The following is a 12,500-nucleotide window of genomic DNA, read 5'->3' as shown; positions in this document are numbered from 1 at the left end:
ATGAAGGAGTGCAATCAGGAGAAAAAATCTCCTAGTTCCAATGATTTCCGGCGAAATTCTGTAAATATGCTACTGAAATGAAAGAGCGGACCGTTTATTATTTGCAATGAATCATTACTCAAAAAGAAAAATGTCTTCACGAAAATTAAATAAATGTCTATATTTGATGTGCAGATTATAGACGATAGATAGCAGTGATCCTTGCAATTAAGAATTGTCACTTTATAGACACCTGAATTCAACGGTATTCAAACCCATGAAATAGCAGAGGTCGTCGTGTCGTCACATTGATTCGGATCTCCAATCGGATTAAAATTGGAGACCGATAACCTTGTTGAATTGTGATTCAAAGATAGCAGCAAAATCAATAAAAAAGGTCTAAACAGATCATTCCTAAATTGAACAACAGCCACCAAACTGGTTTAATTAAAAGCCGCTTTATTGAAGGAAATATTCTTTCTTGTTCTTATCAAGTTCTCGTTACTTTCGGAAAGCCTTGGACTCTTATAGATCTAGAATTGGCCTTAAAACAGATCTCTAGCCACACAGTATTAATTTTGGTCCCACTTTTATCAAGTGGGTAGAGCTTTTCGATAAACGTGTTGAAAGCCGTATTTTAAGTGGAATGGGAAAAATGGGAAATGGGGAAAATTGAAGAGGAAACCGCATAAGTTACCCTCGCGTTTGCAACTCAATCATGCATAGTGTGCAGGTGATTTGAATGTTTCCGGGAATCGCAATTGGTCAACACTTAGTTTTAAAAAAACCACCTTGTGTTTTTCCAAGAACAACACGTGAGGTACTCACTTTTTTTCTCAGAAACCAGAAGATACGTAAAGGGGGGCCATCATGAGCAAATAACAAAAAGGGGCGAGAAGATGTTAACTATTTAAGGAGGCTCGAAAGGGTGTTTTTTTGTTGCTATAGTGTTTGTGAAACGATGAAAGATACCAAAGAAGGATATTTCTTTGTGTAGGCAAACTATAAATATCTTTGCAACTCTATTGTTGGTCAATACTTTAAGGGCACTTATGACGTCATATCGGTTACCATGGCAACACGCCAGATCAACAAAAAGGCCCTCTAAACTTCAGTTTTTGAAAATTATTAGAAAAACTAAGTCGGTGACCTACCGTTTTTATTTCTTTGTTGGAAATCTCCCTAAATTCTTTAACTTATTAAAGAGTATGACAAAAAGGTATCTAGTAGAATTTAAGATACAACGAAAAATGGCGTTTTATAGTTTACAGAAAATTGTACTAGATAAATTTCCCCGCGTGTGCCATCGTGAATGATACGTGCATGCGAAATATCAAGATGGGTCACCGCGCAAAATTTCGAGATAGAGACAACTTTATTCCGCACGTTTTAATTCCGATTCGCGCGTTTTTACGCCGTATTTTCACTTCCGGTGTGTTGTACGCGCTACTTTTGATACGAATTTGATTCACTCAGCTGACGCGTGCTTCTAAGTTATGGCGTGTGTAGGTTACTCGCGCGCGCAGCTAAAAACCCCCTCGAGCCTCCTTAAAACTCATCTTGCTTCGCTTGTCTTTTTAGTTTTGAACTCTAAATAAGCTTTTTAAAATCAAGAATACAATCCATGGTAGGTGTTTTGTTCACCCGTAGTTCTATTTTATGTCTTCAATGATGGCCAAAAAAAAAAAAAATAGGAAGAAGAAATCACATAAATTTTAAACGTGAGAATTCAAGGGGGTTGGGGTCTAGTTTGCAGTTTCTTTCACTTCGGTAAACAGGAAGTGCGACGACTGCCTGACTGATTGCTTGTTCAGTTTTTGAGTTGCCGGTGTTTCCAGTCTTTCTAATGGAATTCCTTCATCGTAAATGGCGAGAATCAAAGGCAAATTCCTTTTGATAGGCTCGTAGTTTCCGCAACGCCGGGATGCGCAGCACGGATGCGCAGTAATCATAATGATGCTAACATTCTCTAATTGGGAGCATAAGCAAGGACCACGGCGACGGCTTCGAGAATGCCACAAAACAATAGGTTTAATCAGCAAAAGCAATGGCTATGCATGCCACGCACGTGCGTTTCACAGTTGCCCTGACAACGACGTGAAATGACCAATTTAAGTTATGTGGAGGACGTGATGAGCACCTGACGATAAATTTTCAACTTTCTCCCAAACATCCACATCGTTCGTACCAATTTTAATTTTGGAATATTCATACACACTTTCCGTGCCGAACGACTCAGCAAAATTACGAAATCTGTATACAATAATTTTAGATGTCGTTCCACACAGTGGCTCCCTAATATTATTCAACATGATGAACCAGGCTAACGCATCTCATTGGATGGTTGGCATCTTTCGACTTTGCCCTTTGGAAGTTTGATTGATTAGCGGTTGGCGCTTAATTAAATGGAGATTCTGTGGATTTTGCGAAAGGAGCAGTACGTTTTCCCTCGTTTCTGTAAAATAACCGCACTGGCTAGGGACTGAAAAAAAAGAAACCAGTGTTTTATATGTATAGACCGTATTCATAAATGGCGGTCACATTTATAATTCTTTTGTCCACGTGCAAAATAGCCTACCAAGCCTCATTTTAGAGCAAAAATTCTTTTCGATTCACTTTATGGTATCGAGGCTTGGTAGGCTAATTTGCACTTCGTCAAAAGAATTATAAATTGGCTGCCATTTATGAATAAGGTCTATTTAGATGTGGATTTATCATGATACCAAAGTACGGTTGCCTATTTAGCAGAAAATCGAACAATTGAAGTGGAGACCGTTAAAAAAAAACTGTGTTTAACAATCATCACGTATTTTCTTAGAAAACGAAATTGTCAAATTTGTAGCCACGTCTTGCCACTCAATTATATATCAAGTTGTTTGCAGGTACATTTTATGTTTCCAAGAATTGCGATAGGTCAACACTTCTTTATGAACAATCAACAAGACACTTTCTTGGTAAAAGAAATTCGGCAAAATTCGTATCCAAGGACCCATTTTAAGACAGAAAGCCAAATAGTATATAACTGAGCAGAAAGACACGAAATATTTCTCTCCTCTGCAGACGCATTTGACTAATACTTGTATCAGACTGGGTAGCTTTTTGTGACATAGAGGAACTATTTTTTGTTAAAATTAAACACCACAACATTAGGATAGTGAAGTCAACTAAACGAAGGACTTTCGCTCTCTTGTCCACTTATCAATCACGTGGCCAAAAGAAATGGAAAGCTCTGGAGATTAGAATGAAGGAGTGCAATCAGGAGGAAAAATCTCCTAGTTCCAATGATTTCCGGCGAAATTCTGTAAATATGCTAAAAATGAAAGAGCTGACCGTATTTTGTTTGCAATGAATCATTACTCAAAAAGAAAAATGTCTTCACGAAAATTAAATAAATGTCTATATTTGATGTGCAGATTATAGACGATAGATAGCAGTGTTCTTTGCAATTAAACAATTGTCACTTTATAGACACCTGAACTCAACTGTATTCAAACCCATGGCATAGCAGAGGTCGTCGTGTCGTTACATTGATTCGGATCTCCAATCGGATTAAAATTGGAGACCGATAACCTTGTTGAATTGTGATTCAAAGATAGCAGCAAAATCAATAAAAAAGGTCTAAACAGATCATTCCTAAATTGAACAACAGCCACCAAACTGGTTTAATTAAAAGCCGCTTTATTGAAGGAAATATACTTTCTTGTTCTTATCAAGTTCTCGTTACTTTCGAAAAAGCTTTGGACTCTTATAGGTCTAGAGTGGGCCTTAAAACAGAACTCTAGCCACACAGTATTAATTTTGGTCCCACTTTTATCAAGTGGGTAGAGCTTTTCGATAAACGTATTGAAAACCGTGTTTTAAGTGGAATGGGAAAAATTGGAAATGGGGAAAATTGAAGAGGAAACCGCAAAAGTTAGCCACGTTTGGCAACTCAATCATGCATAATGTGCAGCTGATTTGAATGTTTCCGGGAATCGCGATTGGTCAACACTTAGTTTTAAGTATTTTTCCAAGAACAAAACGTGAGATACTCATTTTTTTTTTCTCAGAAACCAGAAGATATGTAAAGGGGGTCCATCATGAGCAAAGAACAAAAAGGGGCGAGAAGGTGTTAACTATTTAAAACTTGTCTTGCTTCGCTTGTCTTTTTAGTTTTGAACTCTAACTAAGCTTTGTAAAATCAAGAATACAATCCATGGTAGGTGTTTTGTTCACCCGTAGTTCTTTTTTCTGTCTTCAATGATGGCCAAAAAAAAAGAAAAAAATAGAAGAAATCACATAAAATTTAAACGTGAGAATTCAAGGGGGTTGGGGTCTAGTTCGCAGTTTCTTTCACTTCGGTAAACAGGAAGTGCGACGAATGCCTGACTGATTGCTTGTTCACTTTCTTGGAAGGGAACTTCTCAGAATGTTTAATATTCACTGTAACATAAAGCTTCGTAATTGTATTTTCCATAACTGCTCGAACATTTTTATGCCACAACATCAAACGGTTAAGCGTGAAATGCTGAGGAGCTCTGATTATGGTTAGCGGACTTTCTGGCGGTTTGCACCGACTGAGGCAAGCTTTGGGGAACATGAAATGGCCTCTAACTCGTTCGACTTCCCCAAGAGATGGTAAAGGAACCGTAATTTTTTCATCTACGGACGAAGTCTTGCCGCTCGTTTACCGTCCAAACTTAAGCGTTAGGGTAAGTTTTGGCCGTGTTTTTTTCCTCATAAAACTGATTTTCCGGCAGAAAGTATACGTTTTAGCTCTTTTGTTATCTCCAAACTCAGTTTGGCAAAAATTAACGGCAAATTCGGTGCAATTCTGGATTTGCCTTGTCTTTAAGATTTGACTTTTGAGACGTTCATACCAGGGTTCTGATCATTTCTGTTATTATTTTACAAAGAAAAAAATAATTGTTACTCAGAGTGTTACACGTGTTCAAATGGTGAAGTTTATAGTTTATCATAGAATTTTTTCTTTAGCAGGTTATTAGTGCCATTTGGTAATCATAGTAAAACAGTTTCATTCGTATGAAAAAAACATGTTTCCATGAAAGGGTTTATGATCTTAAAATCAACCCACATTCTTTAGCCATCAGAAAACATATGCTATTAAGTGAATCTTGTTTTTTCAGGCAAGGTTAATATTCTAATCCTGACTGATTAAATGGAGTAATGTTTCGCTTTGGTGACTGCATAACCTATGTTTGGATTGGAACCTTGACAAGACTACACAAATTATATAATAAATATAGTTTCAATCCTTAAGGACCACTTTTTTATGTTTTCATGCAGCTAATACTTTTGTTTACAAACCCCACAGAACTTGATGTTATTTTGTAACTTGAAACTTTTCTTGAAAGGAGAGCTATTAAATTTACTTCTCAGAATGTTTGTGAATTCTTAGAAACATCCTTGATCCTTTGTTTTTAAGCTTACCGGGTAAGCTTGAGTCTAGATATAAGAGCAGGGGGGTGGGGTGTGAATATTATTACTGGCTGTTAATATTCAGTGATAAGGGGGGTGGGGTGGGGTCCTTTTAGAATTAAGTTTCTATAAATTTTACCTACTTTGGAGTGCTCTTGAAGAATTTAAAGCCATCAAAGTTTTGATATGTACCGGTAAGGCTTGTAGCCACTTGTAGCAATGAGAAGCAAAGCAATAATTTTCATATGTTTTAGCTGTGACTTACAGTTACATGTATGACTGAATTTCATTAAAGAGTCATTCTTGGAAACATGCATATCAATTAATGTTATTGCAACAGCCCAAATTAGAAAAAAAAAAGTAATTATTAAAGCAAAGTCTCCTTATGTTTTGCCCAACATAGACGATCCTCCTTATTTTCCTCCTGTTGTATAATTCTATAGCGTAACACTTGGAGGTACTGGACGGACTTCAGTGATCAATCCCTTCTAATTTTCCTAGAAACCCTTTGAAGGAGTTCAAGTGCTTGAACACATGTATAGCTCTGTCAGTCAAACAGGCTGGGGACAGCTGGTTTCTAAGAAAGATCTTTCATATTTTAATGGAAGGCAAATTTGCATAATTATGTTACTTCAGTTAGAACTATGAAATACCCCTGATTGATTTCATTCTAGTTTCATCCATCCAGTTGAAAAATTTTAATTGAATGACAAGAGTCGCTGATGATCTGACCTGCTGAATTACTAGTAACTGGAACTGTAACTGTAGGGTTTCAAATTTAGTTTGTAAGGATACTACAAATTTGCTTATTAAGTTGAAACCCCAAAAACTTGGATAAAAGTACAGGCAAAACATAACATAACATAGCCTGTTATGATCAAGGTTTCTTTTTTTGTGGTTGCCACAGAGTTATCATACTGGTGGTTTCAATAGACAGCTGTGTTTTAAAAGAAGGCAATGCCTGGAGTAAATTGTGGACCCAACTGCAAAGCATTTCAATGACAAAAACTGCATGGGCATTGCTGCCTGTATTAAAGAGAAACATGGGTAAACTTTGATTAGATAATTTTATAAGATTTATTGTAGTAAAAGTACATGTATATATCATTTTGACAACAAGAACAGAGGATAAATATTCAATACCAAAGAATGAAGACTATTTCCTGTAATGAAAGACTAAGCAAGTGTTTGGTGATTGATTGCTTAATGTGCAAAATCTTACTCAAGAGTATGCTGATGCCGTTAGAGGATAACACTGGCCATTGCAAACAAGAAAGTATGGTAATCATTTTACCAGCAGGTGACTGTGTAATATCTAATTACATGGCTGTATAAAGTAATGATTATTGACTTTATAGCAAGAAAATTTAATAAGGTAAACACCATTTCAACAGAATGTGATTATTTTTTCTTTCTGCATCTATAATAGTGAATACCTGACAAGGTAACATTGTATGGGTAAATATTTTAATCCAAGGCATTTAATCTATTTTTGTCCAAAACTACTGTAAGGCTATCTTTTATTTGCTATAATGATGTTTTTGTGTAATTTCCAATTAATCTGAAGTAATGAAGCCTACCACTGGTGGTCTTAGTAAAATTATAACAAGTTATTGCATTACCTTTTAAAAATAAAATGTTCTTATTGCAAAGAAGGAAAAGAAGCAAAACCCCTGGTGAAGATCCTGACTTGATGAAGATCTCTTTGGACAAACCTTGAACGATCTTTGAACAGTTGTTAAAACTCTACTAAGCTGCAAGTCATGCAAAATGAAGCTGCTAGGCTGATTTGTCCAACTCCATGCTTTAGCCACGCACATGTACAGTGTATTAAACTCCAGTGTTTAATACATGTTTTCTTTACACTTGTTACCAGTTAAGTTCAGATTTCATTTTAAGATTTTAATAATTACTTTTAAGGCCATACATGGTCTAGCACCATAGTATATTATGTAATCTTCAAATTAAGAACCCTTCTATGTAATTATGGTCTTTGCCTTAATTCTGAACTTTAGTTAGTACTCCCATCTTTGGAAACAATTAAAGAAGACACTTGGTGACAGGGCTTTCACTGCTGTTGCACCATCACTTTGGAATAAATTGCCCTACATTGTATGCAATAAGGGAGGAGGGTAATTTGGAATGTTTTTAGTCCAAAGTGAAGATAGTTTTATTTAGAGAAGCTTATGATATTATCCTATTTATAGCTCTTGAAATGTTAAAGACTTTTGTTGACCTTTTTTGACTTTTAACGTTTTTAGCTCTGTTATCTTTGTAAAGTGCATTAATTAATTTTGATCATATTTACATGCTAGTTTGCGCTACAGAAATATTAATTGTTATCATTATTAATCAGGGATCGCGTTAACGCAGAAATCGTGCATTTTTACGCAAATAAAATCCAAAAAATGCATGATCGAAATTTTAATGCGTCCCAGGATGCAAGGCACTGACTTAAATAACTCACACAACTTGCTTTGACTTGTCAGTATATTCTGTTCTTTGTAAAACTGTTGGAGCGATCTGTCATCATAATTGAAAATCATTCTAAGAAATGGGGTTTGAAACATCTAAAAAGGATAAAACTAAATTTTCGACCGCCTTCTGCGGTCTTCTTCAGAGGAATGTACTCTGCAAGTCACTGAATGCAAAAATATAGCAAAAGACGTCACTGTTCGTTGCTCCTAAGGGAGGAAACCAGTGATGCGTAAACCCTTGGAAAGGGTACTCTTTCATTAACAGTGTTCTTGTCCAGGAATGAATGTAACGGCTCTAGAAAAAGCCTTTGTTGGCCGGTCCTATGCATATGCGTCAATATTAATTCCAAGTTGGTTACTCTCTTTTTCTCGTAATTTAAAACATACTCTTTTTCTCGCAGATGGTCACCAAGATTTTGGGACCCCCAAAAATGCTTGCGACCCCAATTTGGCCGAACATGCGGGTCCCAGGACCCAGATTAAAAATCCTAGTTCCATCCCTGATTAATGAAGATAAGTAATGGTAAAAACATGTCATAAAAACATGTCATCTGACAGGATGACTGGCGATGTGGATCTGCATAATTCCCCAAAATCCGCATCCTCCACATCAAAAAACAAGAAATGCCTGATATTAGTGATAAAGCAGCTGCTTACGATCCTCACAAACATAATAGCCAAAGAGACCGACTACTTTGAAACATTTATTTTCCTAAACATTGAAGAAAACACGCCATTTCGTTCGCAAGATAAATTAGTTTGTAAGCAGTTTCCACGCATTTGTCGGCTATGAGCCTGGACTCTAGTTCAACGGTTTTCATAAGATACCCTGGGCCCAGTTGTTCGAAAGCCGATTAACTTAATCCAGGATTAGCGCAAACTTTTGTTTTATGTTTTCAACTTTTTGGTGAAAGTTTCTTTTGCTTTAATAATATTTGCTTTCAAGATTGTCTCCTTTTAATGTAAAGTTCTGCCAAATATCAGGGTGAAAAGCATTTGGGAGTAGAGAAATAAACTCCTTGGTTACATTTTAATCTGGGATTAGCGTTAATCGGCTTTCGAACAACCGGCCCCTGGTATGAAAGTTATAGTAAATTAAATTGCATCATTTGTAAAAGTAGGCACAATCATTGCGTTGAAGTTGTACAAAACAAAATAGGAGCCCGCAATAGGACTATGTGTAAAAACCCGCTGAAAATGGTGAATGATCGAGGGAATGGATCGTGGTAATCAACCACATCACAATTTTGCTCCATATCTCCAAATTGAAACAAAATTCATGACAAGAAACAAAATATTTTTTTATCGCTTTATTTATTTTAGCAAAAGTTTCAGCAAAATGACCCCTTTTAAGGCAGTCAGGTCGCAAATTGGCGACTCGTCCAGATATCTTAATCGCAAAGGGGAAAAAATTCAGTCGTAAATGCGACTGTATTGGTCGCAATTTTGAGTCCTGATTTGCCATAAGCATCTAAATACATTGGACGGGCCTAATAATTAGTTCTGTAAATAATGTTTCAATTTCCCATAATTCGGTGTAATTTCCGCATAATCAGTGCATGTTAACGCATCATATGGCCAAAAATTTCTGCATTTAATCTTTTAAAATTTTTTTCCGCATCCTATCAGAAGCCCTGTAAAATAACAATTTCAGAGAAAAGAAGAAACAAGTTATGAAAGAAAGGGAAATTTGCGTTAAAAAGACTGACAAAGGAGGCGACTAATTAAAAGTGTTTAAATGTCACTCTGAAAGAAAGAAAGCCCCAATTTTAGGAGTCTGTACACTTTCTATGGTGATTGAAGCCAAGGTTTGGAGTGAATTAGTGGAAAACAGGAGATTTTTAAACCAATCACAATAATATTGAGGAAATTGTAATTTTTATGATTATTGTAGTAGCTAGTATTCATCTTATACATGTAGTTACTTAACAAGGACATCTTGGTGTTACATAATTATTAAGTATGCCTTGTATCCGGCCACGGGGGTTTAAAGTGCCACTACTGTACAATGACAATTTTGCATGTCCTTTTTTCTTTAGATTTTGAAAATAGACGTACTAAATAAGTATCGTACCAATTTTTATCTCAAAATTCCCTTGGAAAGTATGATTATTGTAACATAGTTTTTCGGTTTTCGCTGTCCACCATTACTCGAACGGCAAATGACCATGCGCAAGGAGGCGGAGGCGGAGGGGTTGGCGCAGTGGTAAGATCTCTGCCTTCCAACCCTAGGGTCCCGGGTTCTATTCCCGGTTCTGCCGAGAGTGGAATATTTGGCGACCTTTTTTCCCGCTGAAGTTCACTCAGCTTTCCATCCTTCCGAGGTCGGTAAAATGAGTACCAGCATGCATGGACTGCTTAGAAGCGGCTGCAATTTGCGCCTGTATATGCTTCCAGTCCGCTGGGGGTAAACTGATCATTGTAAAGCGCCTTTGAGACGTTTGTGATAAAGGCGCTATATAAATGCACGACTTTACCTTTTAAAAGGGTTGGGTCTAGCTGGATCACCTGGGGTCTGACGTCATATGCGCAACGCTCAAAATAAACGTGGATAATTTCCCATGTTGTCTAAGAGATGTGAGAGATCGCTGAGTTGCTTTTTGCTGATATTATAATATACATTACTCCTTGATCGACTTGTTCGCTTTGTCAAATGCCCATGAAGCGATGAGCGTATGACATCATGAGCCAAGTCTTGCATGAAGACCGCTTACAAAATAATCGCAGGCCTCTACAATGCCGTCCGAGTAATGGCGGACAGATTTTTATCGGTTTTTGGCTGGCTATTTCCCGACTTATCTCGCTTCTATTGTTTCAAATTTAATTATGCATTGCATTACTTTGAACATATTGACTTAATTGACATTGAAAAAATTCGAAAAGAAAACCAAAAATTTTCGTTTGACATGTATTGATTTTTTAGAGTAACTGTAACTGTTACAATGTAAAGGAATAAAAATAAAGTGTGTGAACACGTGGTTCTCTCAGTTGAATATCTCACAATTATTATTCTAATAAAATGTAATTACAAGATTAGTACATGATTTATCCATATAATGGTTTTAAGTTGAGAAAACTTTAATAGCACTACACTGTCTTGTTTATATTAAACTCAAGGGCAAAATCTTGTGGGGTGAAAAAAATAACTTGTTGTCAAGTGAACTTGTAGGTGCTTCCTAACTGATCAGTCAAACACAGTAGTATGGCATGAACCTGCTTCTTTATATTAACAATATAAAGTATTAGTCTTTTAAACCTAACTTTGTAATTCAATTCATTTACTGTTAACTTTTATAAAGCTGCACTGAATGGTGGGAGTTCTCAACAAAGTCAAAATTTCTCGCCTCATTTTAATACTTGCCAATTTCCACTTTAATTAATTAATTAATTAACCAATCATAATCCATTACCAAGTACTACATGCAGATTTAGGGTATAACTGACCTTTGATTCTAATAAAGCAACACAAGGCAAAACTGACGGAAGGCTGGAATCCCAAAATTGTGGCCATGACTGTTTTCTTTTGGTGTCTGATATTGTTCTCACATAAAAAGACAGGTTGCAATGAATAAGTAGTCATGTTAAAATATTTAAAAAGTACACTGACATTTCTTTTTCTTAAAGGATGTTTGTAGAGAAGCAGCCATTAAAGTCAAGATTTCTCCAGTAACCTTGGATTTCTTCACACTTGTCTCTGAAGATGGAACCTCATATCTTGATCCAAACACAAGGCTGTGTGAAGCCGAGTGCAATAGAACATACAGGTTTCAGCTGTGCTTCAAAGCTTGCGATGTAGCTGAACTCAAGGAATTAGATAGACAAGCTTTTGAGTATTACTTCCATCAGGTGGGTGTTGCGTCTTATTTCAAAAAAGACCTTCTGAAGTACTGGCAGCCGCTGTTTCACTACTTTATACCAGGCAGTATAATGGGCCGATATAATCAAAATTCAGTCCTAAACAAAAGATATCATATTGAGGCTCTGGGGAATAAACTCATACAAATAAAGGGGTTTGTGAGAGGAAATTGCAAGCACTCCAAAAACCTTGCAAATGTGGAATGACTCAACATTTCGTCCAACTGGCTTTCTTCCAAAAAATTATTTGCAACCCCTAATTTTAGAGGTCAGAAACTTGGGCCTTAATCAGCTGCCTCAATTATTGTTGTTTATTCAACGTTGGAGGAGTTGAGGAGTTCAGTTGAGGAGGAGCTCAAGGAAAGACTGCTCAATCTCCTGAAAGGTAACTCCTCTTCACTTTACCAAAATTTGGCAGCAGTTGTGGTTGACGAGTAACACACAGTGGAGAAGTGGACAGGGAAAAGGTATTTCTCCATTACAATTCCTGTCATAATTTAAAGTTGATGTGGATACTCAAAGGTATTTCTCCATTACAATTCCAGCTGTCATAATTTCAAGTGGATGTGCTAAGATCCCCCCATCGAAACTTACTTTTTTTCTCAGACAAGGGACAAACTTTTTCTCTGGAAATGGACTCCAATGAAATTTAATACTGTATAGAGTATTCAGTGAAGCTTTGCAGTATCTGCAGTTAACTGTTAGGAGTTTCTGCTTCAGCCATTGGAAAACCACCTATACAATTGCCAACACTATATGCAGGGCTTACTG

The 12,500-nt window shown here is 36.6% G+C and overlaps 1 protein-coding gene across 1 annotated transcript in view; it reads left to right on the top strand.

Moving 5' to 3' along the window:
• Positions 1-4,334: 4,334 nt before the first annotated feature.
• The window catches only part of LOC138026476 (uncharacterized), a 62,184-nt gene continuing 54,018 nt past the window's right edge, over positions 4,335-12,500 (top strand). The window contains exons 1-2 of the mRNA XM_068873844.1: positions 4,335-4,670; positions 11,499-11,720. Coding sequence (XP_068729945.1) covers positions 4,503-4,670; positions 11,499-11,720 — 390 coding nt within the window. The 5' untranslated portion in view covers positions 4,335-4,502. The remainder of the gene's footprint in view (positions 4,671-11,498; positions 11,721-12,500) is intronic.

This window comes from Montipora capricornis, chromosome 12, assembly GCF_036669925.1.
Source record: "Montipora capricornis isolate CH-2021 chromosome 12, ASM3666992v2, whole genome shotgun sequence".
Classification (NCBI taxonomy): Eukaryota; Metazoa; Cnidaria; class Anthozoa; order Scleractinia; family Acroporidae; genus Montipora; species Montipora capricornis.
The sequence above is the reverse complement of the archived record's forward strand: the minus strand, read 5'-3'. Positions and strand labels throughout refer to the sequence as shown.